Consider the following 25,831-nt stretch of genomic DNA (forward strand, 5'->3'; position numbering starts at 1 on the left):
TGTTGTCGTCGAATTAGAGAAGAAGCATCAATTTTTTTGTTGTTGTGTTAATGAGAGAAACATAGCGTCTTGCTAATTCAATTTAAATTGTGTGTAAATTACAATTTAGAGAAAATAATTAGGATTCCAAGAAAGGATTTAGGGTTCAAATCAAAAAATAAAATACGAGGATAATAACCAGATAAAATCAAAAACCACAAATACAATATGAGTGGATATCTAATCGTTTAATGAATGAGTTGAATTATAACCATATTATTTTAACTAGATATTTAAAATAGATTTGGATTTAGTTATGAATTTAAGCCTCATAACTGTATCTTTTGTACAACCCTACTACGCAACACAAAAAGGATTTCAACTTGATTATAACTTGAATCTTTGCGAGTTTCGAAATACTCCATGATATTTTTTCCAAAAAAAAAAAAAAAAATTCACGCTACCAATTCAATGCGTGAATTTTTATTTGGTTTGGTTGTGTGGTTTGTTGATTTGAGTGTCCAATCATTAGAGAAACATTGAATTATTCAATCAAGCAATTGATCTTAAATAGTTAGTGAGTTTCAATTAATGACACATTGTTCGAGATAATCCTAGTTCGAATCCTGACATAAACAATTATTGGTCATGCTTTACTTAACTCCTGATCGAACTTTGAATTACTAGGACCCCATTTTCCTAAGAACCAGATAGTTAAATAAAAAAGACATTGAATTGTCGACGAGTTTGGGGGAGTGCTAGTGTAACAATAAGCCAAATACTCAAGGATCATTAATGATTTTGACACCATATTCCATCCAAAACCTTAAGATATTAGGTATATGAGTTTCTTATGTTATATATATCTAAAATTTAGCTAATTTGTGAGTCTCTGACATTTTATACTTGTACCGCTAGAAAGACTTGTGATACAAGAATCCAATACATCATAATCTACTTCCACTCCCCCACAAAGCCGAACCAAACTCTATTACCACTTGTAGGGTAATACTCATACTTAATCCAACATGAATAGAAAAAAAATGGCTCAAAAATTGAAGGTGAATGTAACACCCCGTTTTTCAAAGCGAGGGTGTATTTTTTTTTTTCAAAAGTAATTGAAATAAAAAAGAGAATCAAGCAAAGTAATACCTTTGGATAAATAATTGAGTCATTAAAATTTACAAGCAGCGGAAAAAGTTTCTCAAATACATGCATCCAAAGTATTTAAACAACAACCAGAAGATACAAGGAACCCATTCAACTAAGATGTCGTACTGACAATAATAGTAACAGTACAGTCTTCCGGTTTAAAAATAAACGCAATCCAACAGAAAACATCCGTTCCCTCTGTGTCAACCTAGTCTGATCATTTTACAAAACAACTAAACACCCTGAGTGATCTCCACGCCCCCCGTGAGATCCTCCTAACGTAGCTGCAGTCAAGCGTTCCCATCTCCATTCCCGTCTGTAGGGTACGAACCGGTAGGATCGTCCTGACTCTCATCTGAGGGCAAAGCCCAGATTTCCACAATAATTGTAAAGGTCACCAACCGAAAATAACAGTTAACACATAACATTTAAGTTTTAAATGCACATTTTCCATATGCTAAAAGTTCACATAATGCTTGCCAATTAAAAATGAAATCAAAATAAGGTTCTCAATCCATCAAGTAATATATAACTAACCAAGACATTGATAAATCAATGAGCAATCTGGTATCTAACTCAAAATAAGAATTTCTACTAATCCAATCGATTGGGCAATCGATTTCCTGAAGGTTTTTAGTGAAATTTGAATTCTGGGCTTAATTCAATCGATTGGGCAATCAATTGACAGCATATTTCAGCCCCTGACTTAAATTCAATCGATTGGGTAATCGATTGGGCAATCAATTGACAGCATATCTCAGCCCCTGACTTAAATTCAATCGATTGGGCAATCGATTGGGCAATCAATTGACAACATATCTCAACCCCTGACTTAATGCCAATCGATTTCCAAATTGATTTTTGCTGAATTCCTGCATGGCCAAATCGATTTCCAAATTGATTTTCTTAATTGGTTTTGAAAAACATATTATAAAATCGATTGGCAAATCGATTATGTCAAATTAGGGAAGTCCCTGTAACTCATCCAATCAATTGGGAAATCGATTTCCCTGCATATTCTTCCAAAAACACATAAACTAACTCAATATCATTCATACACAATTCCACATCTTAACACTTAACAATGATAACGCAATCGCTACAACATCATGAGTTTCGAAATAGTATTGCAATCAAACATGCTATCACCAAATTCCAAAACATAACACTTAACACTTATAACACAATTACTACAACATCATGGATTTCGAAATGGTATTGCAATCAAACATGTTATCACCAAATTCTAAAACATACACTTAACACTTATAACATAATACTACACAGACAAAATGAACCAACAATTCTCAATTTAGCAGGGTGTAGTCTCTCACGGACAAACACATGTGCAGTCTCTCACGGACAAACACAAATCACCAAGAAACGTAAGTCGTAAACGTACCACCTATTACGGGTCAGTACTGTTTACCGAGGTGCCACCTATCACGGGTCAGCACAACTTACCCAACGTAAATCGTAAACGTACTGCCTATCACGGGCCCGTACCGTTTACCAAGGTGCCACCTATCGCGGGTCAGCACGATTTACCAAAACACACATAAGTAAACAAGACATTAAGAGATTCCCCATTCTTAACGCCTAGTTAACTTAAACGGTTTTCAAAACAAACATTAAGTAACCAAGACATTAAGAGATTCCCCATTCTTAATTCTCATTTAACTTAAACCAGGGAGTAGTCTCTCACAAACAAACCCCTGTGCAGTCTCTCACGGACAAACACAATTCACCAAGGAACGTAAGTCGTAAACGTACCACCTATCACGGGTCAGTACTGTTTACCGAGGTGCCACCTATCACGGGTCAGCACAACTTACCCAACGTAAATCGTAAACGTACTGCCTATCACGGGCCCGTACCGTTTACCAAGGTGCCACCTATCGCGGGTCAGCACGATTTACCAAAACACACATAAGTAAACAAGACATTAAGAGATTCCCCATTCTTAATTCTCATTTAACTTAAACGATTTTCAAAACAAACATAGACATTAAGAGATTCCCTATTCTTAACGCCCAGTTAACTTAAACGATTTTCAAAAACAAATATTAAGTAACCGAGACATTAAGAGATTCCCCATTCTTAACGCCCAGTTAACTTAAACGATTTTTCACAAACAAACACACATTAAGTAAACAAGACATTAAGAGATTCCCCATTCTTAATACTCATTTAACTTAATGGTTTTCAAATTCTACACAAAACAAACTCAAACAAATTCTCACATTCAATTCATAATTCACACCAAAACACATCAATCAACAAACATCAAGTATGCACACGCCAAATACGATGAACACACATCAACATAATAAATTTCATTTATTCAAAATCTTACATACCTGAGGTAAAATCATTATTCCCAAAACAAAACTCCAATTCTAACACAATTCGTTTCCACACAACCACAGATAAGGCCCTAGATGCAAACTAAAAGTTTGGAAGGAGCCCTTACCTTAACGTTAGCTTTAACGTGGGTTTCCGGTACCGCGAGTAAAACCGGTAAAAATCTTCGCTCGCAACGTCGCCTCCAAATTGGTCCCCTAGCACCGTAGCGTGGTAGTGAGCAACTTTCCCTTCTAACTCTTCGCGAAACGAAGCTTAGATCTAGAAGAAACGGAGGGGTTTGTGTTCGAATCTCTAATACCGTTTTTCTTCGTTTTCGAATCAAAGAGGAAGAGTGGAGTTGAGAAATCCTTGTTCTAACACTCACCCAACCTTGGGTTTCTAATCTTGAAGAAAGGAAGCGAAGAAAAACGAAAATGGAGGAAGGAGAAATCTGTGTGCGAGGCATGGGGAGGAAGATGGAAAATCTGATTTTCCTTCCTTTCTCTTTCTTTTATTTGTTTTTCCTTTTTCCTTCTTTCCTTTATATAACCTTTTCTTTTCCTTTTCCTTCCTTCTAATTTCCTTTCTTTCTATTCTCTCCAAACAAACATATATATATAGATATTTTTATATATATATATATATATATATATATTAATTATTTTTAACAAATATCTCAAAATATCTAGATATTTGTTAAATTCCCATTTCACTCGTAACGCATTAAACTCTTCGTAAAAGATTCACCGCAGTTAATTTAATTTATTTATCGACGAGTAATTCTAATCGGCATCAAGGGAACTTTTTGATCATAAAGCCTCCGAGCCAAGATCCCAAAATAATTCTAATCGGCATCAAGGGAACTTTTTGATCATAAAGCCTCCGAGCCAAGATCCCAAAATACATAAAGTGTACTTTAAAATTATGGGTCTTACGGTGAAAACTAAAAAGATTAAATAACTACTCCGTTGCCAAAAATGGAATTTCCGTTGCCGGGACTTGAACCCGGGTCTTTCGGGTGAGAGCCGAATATCCTAACCAACTAGACTACAACGGATTCTTGGGTTTGTTTTCTATATCAATAATTAAAAAACTATAATTAAATAGTTTGGAGTTTTTGCAGATAATAATAAATCCTCTCTCCCGCCTCTGTTTCAATTTCGCCCTTTGTATCTCACAAACAAGTAGAATTCAATTCAGTTCAATTCATTCACCAAGCAACCAAAACCCAAAGAGGAGCAACAAAACCCAAAGAGGAGCAACAAAACCCTAGTAGTGTTTAGAAACCGGATCAAATGAGGGAAGAAGAGATCGAGAAGCTTCGAGGAGTAGTGAGAGACTGCGTCAGCAAACACCTCTACTCCTCCGCGATTTTCTTCGCCGATAAAGTTGCCGCCTTCACCAATGACCCCGCCGACATTTACATGCAAGCACAGGCACTTTTCCTCGGCCGCCACTACCGCCGCGCTTTCCACCTCCTCAACGCCTCCAAAATCGTCCTCCGTGACCTCCGCTTCCGCTACCTCGCCGCCAAGTGCCTCGTAACTCTCACTCTCCCCAAATACACTTCATCATTTTATTTCTTTTTGTTTTTCCTTTTTTTTTTTTTTTATCTTGAAAAAATTACTCTATGTATATACTATTTTCACTATTTAATTAATATTATTTGATAAAAATAATGTTTATTCTTTGTTTTTTTAAAAGGAGGAATTGAAGGAGTGGAACCAATGTCTATCAATGCTGGGTGAGGCTAAAGTGGATGATAATGGAAATGTTTTTGATACCAAGGACTCTAATGTTATGTACTTGGATAAAGATAGTGAAGATCGTGAAATCAATGTGAGCTTTCTCTCCGTTAGTTTTTTGCAATTTTAATGCTTCACTGCACATTTTGTTTTTTAAGATGTCAATTTTAATTTAATGTTTTTTCTTTTAAAATTCATGCAAGTACGCAACCACTTTTAAAATTTCTCCTTTGCTGCCTGTTAGAATAGTATATATAGGATAGGATACGTGTGTTGCGTTTAATGTTAAATGTAATTTTAAATAGCTCATGAAAAAGGCTGGGAACATTTATTTGATATTTGTTATAACTTATAGGAACCTACATGTGATCTATTTCTAATGAAGAGGTAATTTTCATTAGAGAAGAGATGCGGTGCAATACATGAGCAAAGGGAAGAGATGCATACTACTAATGAATCCACCTAAAAAAAGAAACAGAGAAGACAAGATAAAATAATATAAATCATGGTCGCCGAGTGATAACCAAGCTTAACCTGAAATGGTGCAGTTGTGGCTTAGCTTAAACTTACACGTTTTTTATATTCTTATGTTTGAACTGGAACCTGACCATGCTTTTGTGAGCCATCTCAATTTTAATTACTAAAACTAGTATATACTTAAGGATATTTTTTCCCCGTACGTTACACATGACAGATGATTATAAATATTTGGTTTTTATAATGGGTTCTTATTTGTATGAATAGGTCAACTTTGTTTATAATTTCGGCAAATGAAAATAATATCGTATAGATAAACATTATCTTGTGCCTCGTCGACTTATATATGGTGCTGGATTTAATTTGTTATGCTGGAAAAATATTGTAGAAGTGTGGTCTTGGAATGTAAAAATATGGTAACAGTTAAAGCTTTTGCATAGCTTTGACTTTAAAATTGTTATTGGATAGCGTCCTTTTTTCAGATTTTTTGCCTTATTCAAGTGCATTTTGTAATGCTATAACAGATATCTTCCGCAATATGTTTCTTAAGAGGAAAAGCATATGAAGCTTTGGAAAATCGTTCACAGGCTCGATTGTGGTGAGTTTATTTGGTGTTTTTGACACTGTTACTGTCTAACTTACATATAACATTATCACTTCAAGTAGAAAACATTACTTTCTATTTTTCACATTCTGCATTTAGGATGAGGTGGTAGTATGATTGCTTGCTGCTTGTGTGAAGAGTTACATAGGTATGATGTGTGCCAGTTTGATTTAAAAAAAAGGCTCATATTTGTTTTATCTGCTCTTGTTACAGGTACAAAGCAGCTATAAAAGCAGATCCTTTATGCTATGAGGTACACATTGATATTCTCGTTACTGTCTTTTGTAGGTGCATTAATAATTAACAATATCTAGTAATCCATCCTGTGAGATTTGCGCACTTGGTTTGGATGTGACAATTTGCTTACAAGTTATTGTGTGTGGTTCAACACCATCTAAAGTAACAACAGTTCACCCCTAGTCTCCTTAGGTAGGATCCCTTAGGCACCACTCTAGTGCAATAAATCCCTTAACTTCTGAAAATTGCCCGATAGTTAAAACGGTGTATTTTAGAATGGCCAATTAGATGACAAAGAGAGGAGGGATTAGTTGTAATGTAACTAATGCCTATAAATAGGAACGTGTCAAATGTCAATAGTTAGGGAGTTATACTTAGAAAAGGAGATGAAAGGTGCACCAGAGTCATCTCATTGTATCTTGCTGACCAGGTTCTGAATAACATTCCCATGGGTTCATTGTCCTAGATTCATTTAAATTCTAAGATACATAATCGATAAAAATATTGCATTTTAAAGTAAAAACAAATGACATACTCAAAAACTTAAGCTGATCGATTATATATGGACTTCAAAATGATTCTGAAGATAATCAAAATTACAAAAAATAAAATGACTGATTATTCAAAGTTGACAAAAAAAGTGTTGACTACATAGAGTTTTGGGGAAAGTTGTGATTCATCAGAATTATCTAATATTCATGCTAGAATTTGATAGAGCAGAGATAAGATAGAATTAGATGAAAATAATTATTGTATTAATTGATAAGAAAACAGAAAATGATTCCAGAGCTAATGCTCCTCAGTTAGAGAAAACAATTCTCTTACTGCCCAACCTATAAGGCGTAACTGAAAAATGAAAAAACCATCCAGCTATCTCTGCACACACTCCCCTTTATTAGTGGAATATTAATTCCTATTTATTAGTGGAATATTAACTCCCTATGCCAGCTAGGCAATCATTATTTTTCTGCATCCCCTTTCTTATTCTTTCTCACATATACTTGCCATTGCTTAGACCCCACCTCATCTCTATTTACTAAGAGATCCCCCTCATCACTTGTGGGGCCCAGCCCATTCCTATCATCACCCCCACCTTCAACAGTAGCCTTGTCCTCAAGGCGCAAATCAGGGAATTAACTCTTCAGCAGCAATTCCTCTTCCCAGGTAGCATCTCCGACATCCATGCCTTCCCATTGAATCAACCATTCTCGCTTATGCTGCCCACCATCAAACTTATCCCTCCATGACAAAACCTTAGCAGGAATAATATCCCCAGTGTCAGACTCCAAACTGCTAGGTAATTGAGTTGTAGCAGTATAATTGCCTACAGCTTTCTTCAATAGAGAAACATGAAAAGTAGGATGTATTTTAGATGTTGCTGGTAACTGTAGCTTGTAAGCAACCTGCCCTATCTTCTTAATGACTTGATAAGGACCAAAAAATCTGGGAGCCAATTTTTGATGAATTCTATGCACCACCGATTGCTGTCGATGGGGACGTAATTTGAGGAAAACCCAATCACCAATCTCAAATTGAACTGCCTTGCGTTTTTTATCAGCTTGGTATTTCATGTACTCTTGAGCTTTGAGTAAATTAGCTTTCAATTGACGCAAAGCTTCATCCCTGTCTCTTAACTCCTGGGCTACAGCTTCTACTCTGGTTTCTCCCTCCAAAAAATGCACCAATACTGGAGGTCTCCTGCCATACACCACCTCAAAAGGGGTAAACCCTGTGGAAACATGGAATGTGGTATTGTACCATAGTTCTGCCCACGGAATCCAATGTGCCCATGACTTAGGTTGATCTGCAATAAAACAACGTAGATAGGCCTCTAAACAGCGATTAATCACTTCTGTTTGGCCATCAGTTTGGGGATGGTATGCCGAAGACATTTTAAGCACCGTACCTACTAGCTTGAACAACTCTTTCCAAAAAATACTCACAAACAAGGGATCACGATCACTAAGAATTGACTCCGGAATTCCATGCAGTCTAACCACCTCCTTCACAAAAATAGCAGCAATGGAGCGAGCAGTAAATGGATGTTTAAGAGGAATGAAATGACTATACTTGGAGAGACGATCCACCACCACCAAAATAGCTTCAAATCCATTACTTTTGGGCAAACAAGTAATGAAATCCATAGATATCTCACTCCACACCAAAACTGGAATAGGTAGCGGCTGTAGTAACCCACTAGGCGTAGTCGCGGCATATTTTTGACGTTGACAAGTGTCACAAGCTTTCACAAAATCTTGCACCCTTTTCATCATCCCTTGCCAATATAAAGTGCCTGCCATTCTCCTATAAGTGCGTAGGTAGCCGGAGTGACCCCCACTAGGGGAAGAATGAAAATCCTTAAGTAGATCTTCAATAAGTGGTGAGTTAGCCGGTATAACTAACCTATTTTTGTAGAATAAGATGCCACCTTTTAAGGAAAACCCAGGTTTGGCAGTAACATCCTTTTGAATAGCCTCCACAATGCTTTTAAGCCAGGGATCCTTCGATACCTCTTGTTGCAATTGGCTGCTCTGCTGCCAAATAGGATAGGATTTAAGAGCATGAATTTCAGCATCCTCATGTTGTCTAGATAAAGCATCAGCCACCTTATTCTCCACTCCCGCCTTATATACCACCTCAAAGTCAAAACCCAACAACTTAGCCATCCATTCCTGTTGATTTGTTGTGGTAATATGTTGCTGTAACAAGTGTTTTAGGCTCTTTTGATCAGAATAAACCACAAACCGCCTTCCTAACAAATAATGTCTCCAATGTTGAATAGCTAACACCAAAGCCATTAACTCCTTATCATAGGCCGATTTAGATAGCCTAGATGATTCAAAAGCCTTGCTAAAATACGCAATGGGATGTTTAGATTGCAACAATACAGCACCAACCCCTTTTCCAGAGGCATCACATTCAATTTCAAAAGGGAATTTGAAATTAGGCATAGCTAAAACTGGGGCAGTTGTAACAGCTACTTTTAATTTCTCAAAAGCTTCGGCAGCCGCAACATTCCATCTAAAACCATCCTTCTTTGTCAACTCGGTCAAGGGTTTAGCAATATTCCCATAGTTAGCTATAAATTTTCTATAGTAACCTGTTAATCCCAAAAAACCCCTCACCCCCTTGACTTTCTTAGGGACTGGCCATTGTAACACACTGCTAACCTTGGCAGGATCCACAGCAACCCCTGCTTTGGAAATGACATGACCCAAGTATTCAACTTGGTGTTTACCAAAAGCACACTTCTTTCCGTTAGCCACAAACTGATGTTGTTTCAAAATGTTTAGAACCATCTCCAAGTGCTGCAAATGAGCAGTCCAACTATCGCTGTACACTAGTATGTCATCAAAAAAAACCAATACAAACTTCCTTAAAAAAGGCTTAAAAATATCATTCATCACTGATTGAAAGGTTGCAGGGGCATTGGTAAGGCCAAATGGCATCACCATAAACTCATAGTGACCCTCATGAGTACGAAATGCAGTTTTATGAATATCCTCTTCCTTCATACGAATTTGATGATAACCAGATTTAAGATCAATCTTAGAGAAATAACCCGAGCCATGTAACTCATCTAACAATTCATCTACCACAGGGATAGGATACTTATCTTGAATTGTAACCTTGTTAAGTGCACGGTAATCTACACACATGCGCCAAGATTGATCCTTCTTCTTGACCAAAATAACGGGGCTAGAGAAAGCACTAGTGCTGTTTCGAATCACCCCCTGCTGCATAAGGATCTGAATCTGTTTTTCAATTTCATCCTTGTGTAAATGAGGATATTTGTAAGGCCTCACACTTACCGGACCAGCACCCTGCAGAAGTTCAATGGAATGGCTAATGTTTCTTGTAGGCGGAAGACCCTGGATTTCTTTAAATACAATAGCAAACTGATCTAACAACTTTTGCAACTCCTTAGTCTGTTGATCTGAGACACGAGGCACTTGTGAACCTACCACCTCCATCAAGGTAGGCCATTCGCAGTCTGTTATCAGCCGGGAAGAAGTGATGATGCTTTGGAAAGTAGCCATCTTCTCATCTAAGGCTTGGCCAAGGAGTTTCACCATACTGCCCTTATGGTTGAACACCATAGACATTTCTTTCCAATCCATGGTCACCTTCCCCAAAGTTTCCAGCCAAACAACTCCCAAAATCAGATCCACACCCCATAACTCCAACACATAAGCATCAAAACAAATCTGCACCGTTCCCACATCCATCTGAATTCCCTTACACCTACCCATAGTTAGGACATGATGACCATCTCCTAACTTGACGCCCAAGGGAGTAGAAGGTACCATAGGCAGCCCTAGAGCTTCAACCACCTTAGGAGATATGAAATTATGCGTGGCTCCACTGTCAATAAGAACCAAAATAGGCGCACCTTGCAAACAGCCCTCTATTTTCATTGTTCGAACCTGGTTTGGAGTGGTGGATACACCGAAAACTCCCATCCCTTACATTCTAACTCCTCTTGTGCAATCTCTTCTTCCGACTTGGCCTCCAGCACCACAATCTCTCCTTCATCGTTGACCACTTCATCGTCCCCCAAGATAATCAATCGTAACTGCTTCGTTGCGCATTGAAGGAGGGGATCCCATCGCTCATTGCAACGAAAACAGAGTCCCTTCGCGCGACGCTCATTAACCTCTGCGCTTGGTAAATGACGAACGCCGCGTGAGTGACGGCGTGAAACGTCACCAGAGTTAAGACGTGAAGGAGGAGTACGCATTTTACCCACATTGTTACTAGTCTGGGTAGGGTTTGCAAATCTGTTCCCTTCTCCTTCGCGATTGGCCCAATTAGGTTTTTGAAATCGGGCCCAAGAACCTTGACCCGGTTTGTAGCGAGATCCAGATTCAGATCCCTGCCCCGAAACAGCAGCAAATTCACTCTCAACATCACGAGCCACTTGCATCGCTAAGTAACGATTACGAGGCCTGAAGGTACGCACACGAGAACGAATGTCATGACGTAAACCACCAATGAAATAACCAAGAAACTGTTGTTCTGGTAAACGGCCACACTGTGAAGAATACAATTCGAATTCAGCAATGTAATCCTCAACAGATCCAGATTGTTTTAATTCCTTTAATTCTTCAAAGGGGTTCTCCAAACGACCACCACCAAAACGAACGATCAACGCCTCCGTCAAACTCTCCCAAGACAGATCCTCCGTAGAATCGTGCCATAAATTGAACCAATGAATCGTAGGACCTTCCATACTGAGCTTCGTCAATTGAATTCTCACGTCTGCCGAAATGCGTTGTACGTCGAAATACGTTTCTGCTCGAGTGATCCAAGCCACTGGATCATCACCGGTAAACGCCGGCAATTCCACCTTCTTCGCAGCTAAACGGAACTCATCTAACGGCGAGGGAACCGCTGTAATATTGTCTTGAGACGCCGTCAAAGCCCTCTGAATTTCAGAACCAATAAAGTCACGTAACGACTCAATGCTGTCCTCCACACGTCCCAAACGCTCCTCCACTCCGGTGATTCTTGCGTCCATTCTGGTTTGCATGAACGTAGCAGGTCGGACCAATTGATAGAGCAGAGATACGATAGAATTAGATGAAAAGAATTATTGTATTAATTGATAAGAAAACAGAAAATGATTCCAGAGCTAATGCTCCTCAGCTAGAGAAAACAATTCTCTTACTGCCCAACCTATAAGGCGTAACTGAAAAATGAAAAAACCATCCAGCTATCTCTGCACACACTCCCCTTTATTAGTGGAATATTAATTCCTATTTATTAGTGGAATATTAACTCCCTATGCCAGCTAGGCAATCATTATTTTTCTGCATCCCCTTTCTTATTCTTTCTCACATATACTTGCCATTGCTTAGGCCCCACCTCATCTCTATTTACTAAGAGATCCCCCTCATCACTTGTGGGGCCCAGCCCATTCCTATCAGGATTCATGTCCAAAATAGATACACATAGACACAATGATTTGTATCAATTGAGTTATGCTTTCTTTCTAATCGAGATATGACTCGCAAGTATCATAAGATACTCTTAGATAACCATGACTATGACTGTAGAAATTGGTTAATTTTTCTTGTGATAGTTTCTTTGAGGTAGTAAATTGGTTCATTTTTTCCACACTAGCCTTTAAACAAAGTTTTAGAATGCTGTTAGGATCCTTTCTTTGTTCAAGAAAGAATTCCTAAAATAATGGTGTAAAACGGATTCAAATGAACATAGATAAAGATTATAAATAGAAGAGTGATTTCTTATTCCACTAGTGAGGTTGAAAAAGAAGATACAAAGGTTTACAATGAAGAAGATAACCTTGCACACAATTTTACCCCAAAAGAGCACTCTTCTTTCACACTAGAAAATTTGCTAGTCCCAAAACTTAATTATTCAAAGCTATCTTTTCCCTGTGAGGGTTATTTAAAGACTTTCCAAGAATTATAAAAATAACATCACTTAACAACCACCTAACAAACTTACCAACTAACTGCTACTAACTCTAATTATCCTATATATATATATATTCTATATCCTAATAAATGCTGTATTGTTTTTTGCCATTCCAGAATGTATCATTTGTAGCATAGACTTGCTTATAGTTTTTTCAATTGATCCTATAGTTACCTAATTCTACCTTGACGTTTGCTAATTATGTTAGGCTTTGGAATGCCTTATTGAAAATCACATGCTTACATGTGAGGAAGGTGAAGTTTTCACTTATCTCTTAAAGATTTCTTTAATTTAGTTTTGCATCTTTTAAAAGCGGCTTAATTGCACTTTTAGTGCCCTTATTTTATCACACTCATGATAATAGTCCCCCTATTTTAAATCAAACTCTTTTGTTCCTCAATTATCACATTGATTGCAGTTTTGGTCTCAACCTAGATTTTTGATCCCTAAAATGGAGATTTATTGGTCGCATTGTAAATTTGAAGAAAAAATACCACTTATAGGGCCAAAATCGTCATTTTTTAGGTTTATAATTATGGGTTGATATAAAAGTTACAACAAATGTGATAATTGAGGGATTAAAAAGTTTGATTTTAAAATAGGGGGACTATTTTTGTAAGTGTGATAATATAGGGGACCAAAAGTTCAATTAAGCCTTCAAATAATACTCTAAATGGCATATTGTGTAATTCGAAATTGACCCTAATGTAAATCTCTCTATTCCCTTTATGTTGAATATCAGAAGCAAATTTAATCTCATCATTGCAATTTGGTAGTGAGGATGGATGGCTCTCATCATTTTATACTTGTTTGATTAAGAAGGTAATAGCAGGTGCCAAATGGAAATTTCCTGTATCCAAATGTTTTGTACATGTGAAATGAAAGATAATTTCATTTTGTTTTTCAGTATGACAAAGAAAATGCTATAGAAGCCAAGTTTAGAGATCTTGAGAACGAAAGCTGTAGAAGTGATCAGTCTAATCCTTCTTTCTTCCGCACACTGAAAACCAACACTGATCTATTGGCCTGCAAAGCTGAATACTACCATCAGTGTGGTGAATATCAGAAATGTTTTGAGTTAACATTTGTGTAAGTTGGGGATTTATCTGGAGACTGAAGTGAGAGCGAGATAAAGCTATAGCTTTTACATCATTCATTGTGTCCATTCCTTTCTTCTCGTTTTTTTTAATAACTGAGTTTAGAAACTGATATTACAGTTTGCTTGAGAAGGATCCTTTCCATATCAAGAGTACATTGGTACATCTGGCAGCTGCTATGGAGCTTGGGCATTCAAATGAACTCTATCTGATGGCATGCAATTTGGTGAAGGATTATCCTCAAAAGTAAACACTTATCCACAACGTTTATTGGCTTCTGATGATTCTACTACACACGAGAATCAGTTCTTTATGTAGACTTTTGCTTATCATTTATAGTTGTCTTGTAAAGTCTTTGGTACATATAACAATAAAATCTTATTGATGGTTTTTAGGGCTTTATCATGGTTTGCTGTTGGTTGCTATTACTATTGTATCAAGAAATATGACCAATCCCGTCGTTATTTCAGGTAATCATAACTCCTCACCATGCTGTGATGAGATTGATCTCAAAACATCTAAATCCTTATTTTTATTAATTTTTTAATTTATCATCACCGGAATTATTTGACTCTACCAGAAAATGCAATTTGCTAAATTTTGTTATATTTCCCTTTAAAAAATTGTTATATTTTACTATAGATAGTTTTATGATGCTTCATGAAATCATATAATTTGTTATATTTGTCATTTAATGCATTTGTTCATTGGTTTCTGATAGAAATATAAAGAAATTACTAGTAGCTCAGTGACAGAAAACAAGATATAACAATATCAATGGAGTTAATGGATATGTGTATTAATGGAAATTAAGAACTGGGAACCAATACAAAAGATAATTCCAGAGCCTAGCTCCTAACCAGAGAATAGTTATTCTCCTAAAGCACTAATAAGCTAATGATTACTCTCCTCTCCCTATTCTCCCACGTCCCACTTCCATTTGACTAACCATTGTCTTATTGACAATCCTCCATCACGTATATCTCTAGAGGCCAGCAATGATTCAGGTTCTTCCAAGTCATTCCCTTCAATTTCCATCCCCTCAGGCAGCTCGGGTTCTACGGTGTAATTTCCAATTGCTTTCTTCAATTGTGAAATATGAAAAACCGAATGGATCCAAGCGGAATCGGGCAACTTCAACTTGTACGACACTGCTCCTACTCTTTCCAGTATTGGATAAGGCCCAAAATATCTTGGGGCTAGTTTTTGATTGATCCCCCGTGCTACCCTTTGTTGCCAGTGAGGTCTCAATTTTAAGAACACCCACTCTCCCACCTCAAACAATACATCTCTCCTTTTTCTATCTGCATACTTCTTCATTTGTTGCCGTGCTCTCAACATATGGTGCTTTAGTTGCCTCAAAGCCTCATCTCGGTCCACTAATTCAGTGGCTACTGCCTCGACCCGTGTCTCACCTATAGAAAAGTGGATAAGGGTGGTGGCTTCCTTCCATACACAACCTCAAAAGGTGTTACCCCCATAGACACATGGTACATAGAATTATACCACAATTCTGCCCACGATACCCAGTAGGACCAATTTTAAGGCTGTTCTGCAGCGAAACATCGCAAGTATGCCTCGAGACATCTATTAACCACCTCTGTCTGTCCATCCGTCTCGGGATGATATGAAGAACTCATCTTCAAGACTGTTCCTTGCAATCTAAACAACTATTTCCAAAATATACTAACAAACAAAGGGTCTCAGTCACTTACAATGGATTGAGGTATCTCGTGCAAACGAACTATCTCCTTTGTGAACACTTCTGCCACTTTCCTTGCAGTATATGGATGCTTCAAGGGTATGAAATGTCCATACTTGGACAACCTATCGACCACAACAAAAATCGCCTCAAATCCTTTAGATTTTGGAAGTCCACTTATGAAATCAAGGGAAATATCTTCCCAAATCTGCCCCGGAATAGGCAGGGGCTGCAACAACCCCGCCGGTGACAAAGCTGAATATTTTTGCCGCTGACAGACATCACATCTCCGCACAAATTCCTGCACATCCTTCTTCATCCCTATCCAATACAAATTTCCTGCTACTCTTCTATACGTCCTCAAGAATCCAGTATGACCCCCTGCTGCCAACTAAAACCTGGGTGAGAATCTGCTACAACCTCATCCAACACCTTTTTTAGATGAACATCCTCCTTTACTTCTTGCTGGACCTGCTGTATTTGCAGCCAAACAGGAAATGAAGAAATGGCCTTCAACTCAACTCCCTCAAACATTCTTGACAGGGAATCTGCCGCCTTGTTCTCCGGACCGGGTTTGTAAATAACATCAAAAGATAGCCAAGGAGTTTAGCCATCCAATTTTGTTGATCAGCCGTGGTTATCCTTTGCTCCAACAAATGCCTGAGACTTTTTTGATCGGAATAGACCACAAAATTCCTTCCCAATAGATAGGGTCTCCAATGTTGCACCGCCAATACAAGTGCCATCAATTCCTTGTCGTAGGCTGATTTGGTTAAGTTGTTGTTTGACAAGGCTTTGCTGAAATAAGCAATTGGTCTCTTCTTCTGCATCAAAACAGCCCCCACGCCTCTTCCAGACGCGTCACACTCAATCTCAAAGACTCAAATGGTTGAGTAAAATTCGGAGGTATCAACAATGGAGATGTAGTCATCACATTTTTTAATTCTTCAAAGGCTTGTAATGCCTCTTCTCCCCACTTGAATGCCTCCTTTTTGGTCAACTCCGTTAACGATTTAGCTATCTTCCGGTATCCTTTAATAAACATTCTATAGTATCCTGTCAACCCCAAGAATTCTCGCACACCCTTCACATTACAGGGAATTGGCCAATTCACAATGCTCTTTATTTTATCGGGATCTACTGCTACTCCTTTGTCGGAAATGATATGACCTAAATACTCAACCTGTTTGCTGCCAAAAACACACCTTTTTTCATTAGCCACAAATCCACTGCACTATAACACCTCCAAAACTTGATTTAGGTGTTGCACATGATCGTTCTAGCCCTTGCTATACACCAATATGTCATCAAAAAATACCAAGACAAACCTTCTTAAAAATGGTTTAAATACTTGATTCATTGTCGATTGAAATGTTGCCGGTGCGTTGGTCAACCTAAATGGAATCACCAAGAATTCGTAATGACCTTCATGTGTCCGAAAGGCCGTTTTGTGCACATCCTCCTCTTTCACCTGATGGTACCCCGATTTTAAATTGATCTTGGAGAAATACTGAGCACCATGTAATTCATCCAACAACTCCTCTACTACCGGAATAGGGTACTTGTCCGAAATTGTGGCCTTGTTCAGCTCCCTATAGTGCAGACACATCCTCCATGTGTCATCTTTCTTTGTCACCAATATTACGGGGCTGGAAAAAGCACTCGAGCTATGCCTGATGGTGCCTTGTCGGAGCATATTTTGAACTTGTCGTTCTATATCATCCTTGTGATGATACGGATACCGGTAAGGTCAGACACTCGCCGGGGCAGCTTCCTTATGCAGCTCTATACCATGGACATTATCTCTTGTTGGTGGTAACCCTTCCAATTCCGTGAACACCTTCTGAAAACGTTTCAGCAATTGATCCAACTCCTCTTACTGCTTGGGGGTCAACTCAATTTTATGGGCAACTTTATTCTCCACTTCTTCATCTTGCAACTTACTATGTAAAGAAGATGCTACTGGAGAAGTGTTCAAACCTTGTAATTCCACCATATTCCCTTCACATGGAAAACTCAACACCATGTTTTCCCAATCGGATGTGACTTTACCAAATTGCCTCATCCAAGCTGCACCCAATATCAAATCCAAGTCCCCCAGTTCTAACACATAAGCAGTAACTCTAGTAGTGAAATTTACTCTAGTAGTGAAATTTCCCAACTAGCCTCCACATTTCTACACCTCCCTAAAGTAGTAACCTTATGGCCATCACCTAATTTGACTCCTAGCTCCACATTCAGTTCCACCACCAAACTAAGCGCCGCCGCCACCTTCGAATTAATAAAACAATGGGTTGCTCCACTGTCCGCCAACACCTGCACTTTGATACCCTTCACCTTGCCCTCCAATCTCATTGTGGTCAGTGGTTTCCACAACTGTCATATCCGTCATTCCGAAAATACCCAAAGTGTTGCACTCTAGGCTTGTTTCTTCATCTTCCTCCTTGAGTTCAATAGCAATCACCTCACCTTCCTCATTAATCATTTTGTCATCCCCGAGAATCACCAATCGGAGTTGTCTGTCAGAACATTGGTGAAGAGGATGAATTCGTTCCCCACACTTGAAACAAAGACCACAAGCCTTCCTATCCATGAGTTCCGAATAGGGAAGATGTTTGATTCCCCTATTCTTGATTGCGGAGCCTCCCCCATCGTCGCTCCCTCCTTGTCGCACGGTCTCTCCATTTGAATTAGGGTTTGAAGTGACAATTGATTGGGCTGTCTTTGTTGGGCCTCCACTCGGGTAACTTGACCTAAAATTACCTCTACTTGGACCCGGGTTAAAACGCGACCCAAATCCATTCCTTCCACTTGTATCGAAACTTGACCCGTTTCCCTTTCTTACACCCAGCCTAGAATTTGTCTCTCTTCCCTCGTTCCCTGTAACTCTGTTTCTACATCACAAACAATTTTTATGGCTTGCGTACGCGTTTTGGGATCAAATGTTCTCACTCTCAAGCGGATCTCTGATTTGAGACCACCCAATAAATACCCAAGGTATTGTTCTTCTGGGAGGCGATCTACTTGAGGAGAAACATACTCAAAATCTGAAATATAGTCTTCCACATCTCCTGTTTGTTGAAGATCCTTCAATTCTTCAAAGGGGTTGTCACTCTTCCTCCCTCCATAACGTTCAATCAGAGCTTTCTTCAATTTTGACCATGTCAACTCACCCTGTTTCACGTAACAGATTGAACCAATGAATGGTGGTCCCTTACATGCTCAGTTTTGCCAATTTGACCTTTACTTCCTCCGATGACCCTTATACCTCGAAGTAAGTTTCAGCTCAAGTAACCCATCCCACTGGGTCAACACCATCAAACGGTGGTAACTCCACCTTTTTCACCGCCATCCTGTACTCGTAATTGACTTCCTCCTGAGAGGAGTAGGAAGGGTCAAGAATGCGTCGATCACGTAATTTGTCAAACTCCGCCATCTTCATTTTCTGAAATTCCTCCATACTAACACGCAGAGCTCCCACACTACCTTCCAACGCCTCAACTCTTTCGTTTATCTTCGGTGGCATAGAAAATGCAACGTCTCGCTAGCTGTTCCTCGGAATCCGACAGGTCAGACCAATGATAGAAATAGAAAGAAATTACTAGTAGCTCAATAACAGAAAACAAGATGTAACAATATCAATGGAGTAAATGGATATGTATTAATGGAAATAAGAACTGGGAACCAATACAAAGGATAATTCCAGAGCCTAGCTCCTAACCAAAGAATAGTTATTCTCCTAAAGCACTAATAAGCTAATGATTACCCTCCTCTCCCTATTCTCCCACATCCCCCTCTATACATATACCTCCATAACAGAATCACATGGGACCTACTGCCACCTCATTAACCAACTTCTCCTTCTCCCTCTCTTGGCCCACTTTCTTTCTTCTAGAATAAACCCTCCATATATCAGGTCTCTTTGCAGCAAGGCCTACCTCTGTTTCATGCCCATTATTCAGGTTCCTATCAGTTTCATAAATAAAATTTATACCCAGGAAGTTGTGATGTATGTCTTTATTCTCTGAGACTATGTTGTGTTTATACATGTCATCACCAAACTGTACATAAGTGTACACATAGTTGGTCCTGAACATGGTTGGTCAAGATTGAACTTTGTGTATCAAGAAATCAATTTCTCTTTGTATAAAAAAAACAAGAAATCAGTTTCTGTCAGACTCAAAGTTGCTTGTCTAAATCTATATTTAAAATTTTCTGCATAAGTTTGGATTTTCATGGTTCTTTCTTTATGCATCCGATTGTTTTATATAGCATCATTATCAAAAGTTTTCATTCTCTACTGTGCAGCAAGGCTACTAGTCTAGATGGAACTTTTCCCCCTGCATGGATAGGTCATGGGAATGCCTTTGCAGCTCAGGAAGAAGGTGATCAGGCTATGTCAGCTTACCGCACCGCAGCTCGACTATTTCCTGGGTATTGTTTTTTCGAATTAGTTCTTTCTCCTCCTAGCTTCTAATATAATTACGTAAATGTCTTCTGTTCTAATTTTAGAATTTAACGAACTGCCAGAAATTTAATTCACGTTTCTCAGATTTGTTTTTGGATCTTGCTAAAAGAAAGAAACCACAGATAAGAGAAATAAACACTATAGTGTTTTACGATCTTTGTTTTTGTGAATCATTTTGAAGGAGAAAGTATGCTTAATGAATTTATTTATTGAAAACACTAGCAGAGAAGCACTTCTGCCAACTGCTTTTTGTTCCTAATAGTTTTCTTATCAATATCTACATTTTTCTCCGTGTTTGAATATCTTTGTATTATTTTTCGTAAGTTTTTTGTTACAATTTTGGTTAATAATTTGATTAAGTTGTGTTTATGCTAATCAAATTAGTTTTGCTTGTCACTTTTCATGATTTGGTGATATCACTAATATGCAACAACTCAATCCAGATTAAAATTTTTAGTAGTAGAGCTGTAGAGGAAGTCCAAGAAGGATATTAGTTTAGTAATAAATAAAATAAAACTCTGTTGACATTGCATCATAAGGTCTTCAGGTTTCAATATAGTTGTTGTTGAATGAGAGAAAATGATTTAGTCATATACTGAAACTGTGTGTTTGAACTGCTTGACGGAATCAAATTTATATAGGCTTAGAGCAGTAAATACAAAGAATTGAATTTTCAACAGGTGTATTTAGATAAGCTTTGAAAAATATGCTTTCATGACATCCGATTTTTAGAAAAGTATAAAAGAATGTTCTGTTTTTCAAGTATTTTTTCTATATCAGAAAATCTTGTCTAGTTTTTACAAGCTTTCTCAGAAGTTTGATTTGGATTTGTGAAATTGCAATTTTCTTGCTTAATTCTTCATAAATCTTTATGGATGCGGACATATTTTCCTACTAATTTCTTTATCACGTAAGCCATTACTTAACAAATCTCATAGCAATATACTATACAACTTCAATTTCTGTAGCTGTGAGATGCTCACTTGCATGTATGCGTTTATTTGGTTTGCATAAAAACTTAAGTATGAAGTCGTATGAAATCTTCTTATTATCTATAAATTGTTCTTTTACAGGTTAAATCTTGATGTTCTCTTATTCCAGGTGTCATTTACCAGCTCTTTATATTGGAATGGAATGCATGCGGACCCACAGCTATAAGCTTGCTGAACAGGTATATACTTTAGAGTTGGATAGATTCTAGGGTCGGCTGGGAAGCTTTTGGTGTTTGGCGGGGGGGATAGGATTTAATGTTTTACTTTTACCTCTATATTCTTGTAAGTTCTGTAACAAGAATTCAACACTTTATATCCTCTGTTTAATATATATATATATATATTCTATAATTAAACCCATTTTACTATTTAGTTAATGTTCAGTGTAGTTTCTATAAAGAATTTGGATGTTTTGGCCTTTCTTCACCTAATCAAAACCCAGATAAAACAGTTCTGTCCTATGAATCTGTGTAAAGTCTGCATTGTTCACACCCATACCAAATATTTATTTTCCTGTATTTTTCTCTCAGTTTTTCATGCAGGCCAAGTCAATTTGCTCATCGGATCCACTGGTGTATAATGAACTTGGAGTAGTTGCGTATTATATGAAAGAGTAAGGGCATCTACTTGCTTTTGCTTAGTTATATTTTTCGCTTCTATTCTTTGAAGATTGAACTATGTGTCATGTCATTTCTTTAGTTTTTTTCGTGTCAAGTAGTTCCTCTGCTTTTCATTAAGCAAATACGGTCATAATTTTTTTTACCATCGTCTCTCAAATTATCATTTTCTATCAAAATATTTGGGGGTTTATGATCGATTTGTGATATTAAATAATTTTGTATATTTAGAAGTTAGAAATTCCAAGGAAGTATGATAAAATTAAAAGGATTTTGTAAGGTTTGAGATTTGGGTTTGAAGACGGGGAGGGTTGAGAGTTTAAAACGTCAAATGAGATTTAATATTTTGATTGATGAGTATTTTTTTCGGAAGCAATTGATTGATGAATTTCGACTAGAAGAAAGTTTAAAACTGTTGAATATAAAGAGTATTGAGAGACATATTGTGAATAACCCGTGTGTTTCAACTACACAACGGAATTTCTTTATATAGACAAAGGGTATTAAACAACCCTAATTTACAGTAATACTAACGGGTCAAAATACTTACAGTCCATCTAATATAATATAATATTTACATTCTAATATAATATTTAACAAAAACAATTTAATTGGTTCAAATTGTGAAAATTTTGAAAAGATTATGTGAGTTTGAGAGTTTTGGAAAGTGATGAAGGGACTTATTGCAATGATTGTCAAGTTGAGGGACTGACTAAAAATATTATTGGGGTGACCAAAATTACACACTAGCTATTGTAAAGGGACTTAAAGTACATTTAAGTCAACTATTAATGTTTAAGTTACTTAATCTTATGTTCACGTCACATAATTCTTCTCTCTTCAATGCAATTTATTTAAATGACCTTGTAGAATAGAGAACAAAGCTTGTATGCAAAGAAACTGCTATATGCCCTGACCAAGTTTTATTCAAAATATGATTTGCTGTAACTCTATACTAGGAACATAGTTAGTGTTGATCTGCACGAAATCTTCAATTATAATCCACTCTCTTTAACTCCAAAGAGTTATCTAGTCTGTTTTCTTTCTTTTGCTGGCCAACTTAGAAATTTGAGTGATTGCGACTGGCATAATTGTGACTTCTGATTCAGGTATAAGAAAGCAGTGTGGTGGTTCGAGAAAACTTTAGCACTTATCCCAACCGCTTTAAGTGAAATGTGGGAGCCAACTGTAGTCAATATTGCTCATGCATGCAGAAAGTTGAAGTAAGTTGATAAATATGCTTGGTGCTCATCTGACTTGAATTCTTTGAATACAGATAGGCATATTTTTGGATGTGTTTTTAGTTAGTATCTTTTGATTAGTTGCAACACGATTTGCTAGCAGTTTTTATTTATACACATAATTCTTGTTATTTTTTAGTTGCTGTGATTTTAGTCTTATTTCTTGTCCTAAATTTTTATGTTTCTGAATTTCCTCAAATACTAGTTTTATAATTTGAATGTCATTGAAAGCATCTTTACATGGTGTGATATAATTGATTTTTTTGTCTATAAGTTTAATCTATAATGCTATTGTCGATATGTAAGTCACTTCTGAAAGACAGTCATTGTTCTTGATCCTGATTGTCTAAATGAACTATCTCAGGATGTACCGAGAAGCAATTTCATATTATGAGAAAGCACTTGCATTATCAACAAGAAGTGTGAGCACTTATGCTGGTCTTGCATATACATACCACTTACAGGTATCTAAAATGATCTTTCTGCTTATTGTATTTTGTATGTTGCTATATGCAAAATAGGGATGTTCCGTATGTATTACCGTGGAAATGTGGATTTATCATTTTATTGGAGTGAATAGGCTGTTATGACTTTGATCTAAAAAAGGCTGCGTTGGCATGGGAATGATTACTCTTGACGTTTACTGGTTTTTATTATTTTTGAGAGGAATAAAGGATGTGCTAACCAGTTCTTATTTCGTGTAGAAAAACTGATGGGTTTGTTTTTAAAGAATGTTAAGCGCGTAGTGATCTTATGATGTGGCAAAATGGTGAAATATAATTGATCGTATATATAACATGCTTACAACAATGCATACATAATTATTGAAGTCTAAACTGTCCAGTTAATGCTAAATTTTAGACTGAGGCTTATGTTTCTTTTGCTGTTGTATATAATTCATGCAGGATGAATTCGGTACAGCAATTACATATTATCACAAAGTGAGTGTTCGCTATCCAATATTCCCTGATAATGAATCTATCTACAATGTGCTAAGTGTATTTGAATGGTGGATTTTTTTTGAGGGAATGCAAGTTTTTAGGAGAATTCAAAGTTTTCAAATAAAGTAATAATAAGTTTGGAAAATTTTCAATATAAAAGGATTTCATCAGATATTTTGTCAAAGCTAAATATAGAGAATTTTAAATACCACAAAACATAAGAATTTTAAATTCCTCCTTTACTATATAATATATAAATCATGAAATAGTTCTTATAATTTTTTCAAGTTTACAATTTTGACCTTATATGTTTCAAATTTTGCATTTTAGTCTCTCTATATATTTTTTTTGCAAATTGGTCCCTAAATTTTTTCAAATTGATCTCTAAAAATTGCAAAACAGTCACTCAACTTTTACAAAATTTCAGTTTTGGCAAAATATAATTTTCATTTTTCCTAAAACTTTTGAAATTTATACAAACAGTCCAATTTTTAAAGAACAATTCTTTTATTCAAACAATAAAATTTAGAAATGAAGGGAACTCAATTTGAATTGTTTGGAATTTTAGTTTTCCTAAAATTTCCAAATACCCCATTCAAACACACTTAGATTTTTATATACGAAGTTAGTGATTACTATACAATAATGCATAGTATGTTCAATAAAGTGGCTCTATCCCACAATAATTGTCATATTAGGTCATTTTCAACAAATGAAAGAGAAGTTATAAATAAAAGAAATAGATTAATAATTTTAAACTTATTAATCATTGGTGTATTCTTATTGTCAGAAATACAAAGTTGAGAATAATAATTTGGTACTAATGCACATATAGAAAAAGCAATTAAAATTACCTTGAAATCTTAAAGTGACACTAATATGTTTTAGTGCACAAGACACATTTTACAGTTGGTTTATGGTGTGTTTACCTTTTAAATTTTAGTAAATAAGATCATTGTGCATTTTGAATTAAATCCACTGATGTGATCGACCATAGGGTTTATACAAACACAAACACACACACCCCCTTCTATGACAAGCTGCGGCCCTGTATTTTAAATTAAATACATTTGACATGTGTAAGGTTGTATGGTCTATTAGAGATGCTTTTTTCGGAAGAAAATTCATACATATGTCCTTTGTTGAATGGAGTGCCTGTGGTGGTAGCTTCTAGCTTGGTGTTAGCTTTGAGATTATATAGTTTCTTTTTGAAAGGGAGATTATATAGTGTTGATCTATACCTGAATATTTTTAAAACGTCACCACTAGATTCAGGGAACGTCCATGTTACGAATTATGATGATTTGAAGGCTTTGGCTTAACACGCCTTTGAGTTTACTCATCATTTTGTTTCTTAAAAAATAGGCCCTGTGGCTGAAGCCGGATGATCAGTTCTGCACTGAAATGTTAAGCTGGGCTTTAATAGATGAAAGCAGGAGCGGCGTTGATCGCCACCTTGAATTCCGATGAAGTCTGATTTGAATTTCATGGTGCAACTTCATTTACTTGTAATATATGTATGTAAACAATACATTAACGTGGCAAATTTTTACGTTATGATTATTGAATTATTCTACTTTTTTTATGAGACTTGTTTAAGAAACTTTTTTGTTTATTTTATTGAGGAATGTAATTTTGTTTTATAATTAATCAATGAGGAGTTGATTTGTCTCTTGGTTTATTTTATTGAATTATGAAGGAGTTTTAAGTAGGAGGTTCAGGTCTAATATTGAAAACTAATATAATCTAACTAATTAACATTTATCTATAAAAAATAAAAAATAAGAGC

General features: G+C 36.7%; 1 protein-coding gene and 1 non-coding gene across 3 annotated transcripts; one reads left to right on the forward strand and one right to left on the reverse strand.

The window, feature by feature from the left end:
• Positions 1-4,461: 4,461 nt before the first annotated feature.
• On the reverse strand, positions 4,462-4,534 carry TRNAE-CUC (transfer RNA glutamic acid (anticodon CUC)). Its single transcript has one exon. It is a non-coding gene; the product is annotated as a tRNA-Glu (tRNA).
• Positions 4,535-4,574: 40 nt separating this feature from the next.
• On the forward strand, positions 4,575-25,713 carry LOC101507486 (anaphase-promoting complex subunit 6). Of its 2 annotated transcripts, XM_004514570.4 has the most exons (16): positions 4,577-5,018; positions 5,182-5,316; positions 6,224-6,297; positions 6,517-6,556; positions 13,193-13,238; positions 13,727-13,806; positions 13,892-14,073; positions 14,202-14,327; positions 14,477-14,551; positions 20,092-20,217; positions 21,353-21,422; positions 21,774-21,856; positions 22,970-23,083; positions 23,466-23,565; positions 24,007-24,042; positions 25,408-25,713. In XM_004514570.4, the coding sequence occupies exons 1-16, from the start codon at positions 4,773-4,775 to the stop codon at positions 25,510-25,512; spliced, it is 1,638 nt and encodes a 545-aa protein (XP_004514627.1). In that variant the 5' UTR covers positions 4,577-4,772; the 3' UTR covers positions 25,513-25,713. The 2 variants fall into 2 exon arrangements, with proteins under 2 accessions (XP_027186386.1, XP_004514627.1); XM_027330585.2 differs by lacking the exon at positions 24,007-24,042 and having other exon boundaries at positions 4,575-5,018.
• The last annotated feature ends 118 nt before the right edge of the window (positions 25,714-25,831 follow it).

Source organism: Cicer arietinum, chromosome 7 (genome assembly GCF_000331145.2).
Source record: "Cicer arietinum cultivar CDC Frontier isolate Library 1 chromosome 7, Cicar.CDCFrontier_v2.0, whole genome shotgun sequence".
NCBI classification, from domain to species: Eukaryota; Viridiplantae; Streptophyta; class Magnoliopsida; order Fabales; family Fabaceae; genus Cicer; species Cicer arietinum.

What these genes read in the sequence shown, in the direction of transcription:
- LOC101507486 (XM_004514570.4), top strand. Translation starts at nt 4,773, where the DNA reads ATGAGGGAAGAAGAGATCGAGAAGCTTCGAGGAGTAGTGAGAGACTGC. An exon ending in GCTATAAGCTTGCTGAACAG is followed by an intron (nt 21,423 to 21,773) that starts GTATATACTTTA and finishes TTTTTCTCTCAG; the next exon opens with TTTTTCATGCAGGCCAAGTC. An exon ending in CAATTACATATTATCACAAA is followed by an intron (nt 24,043 to 25,407) that starts GTGAGTGTTCGC and finishes CTTAAAAAATAG; the next exon opens with GCCCTGTGGCTGAAGCCGGA.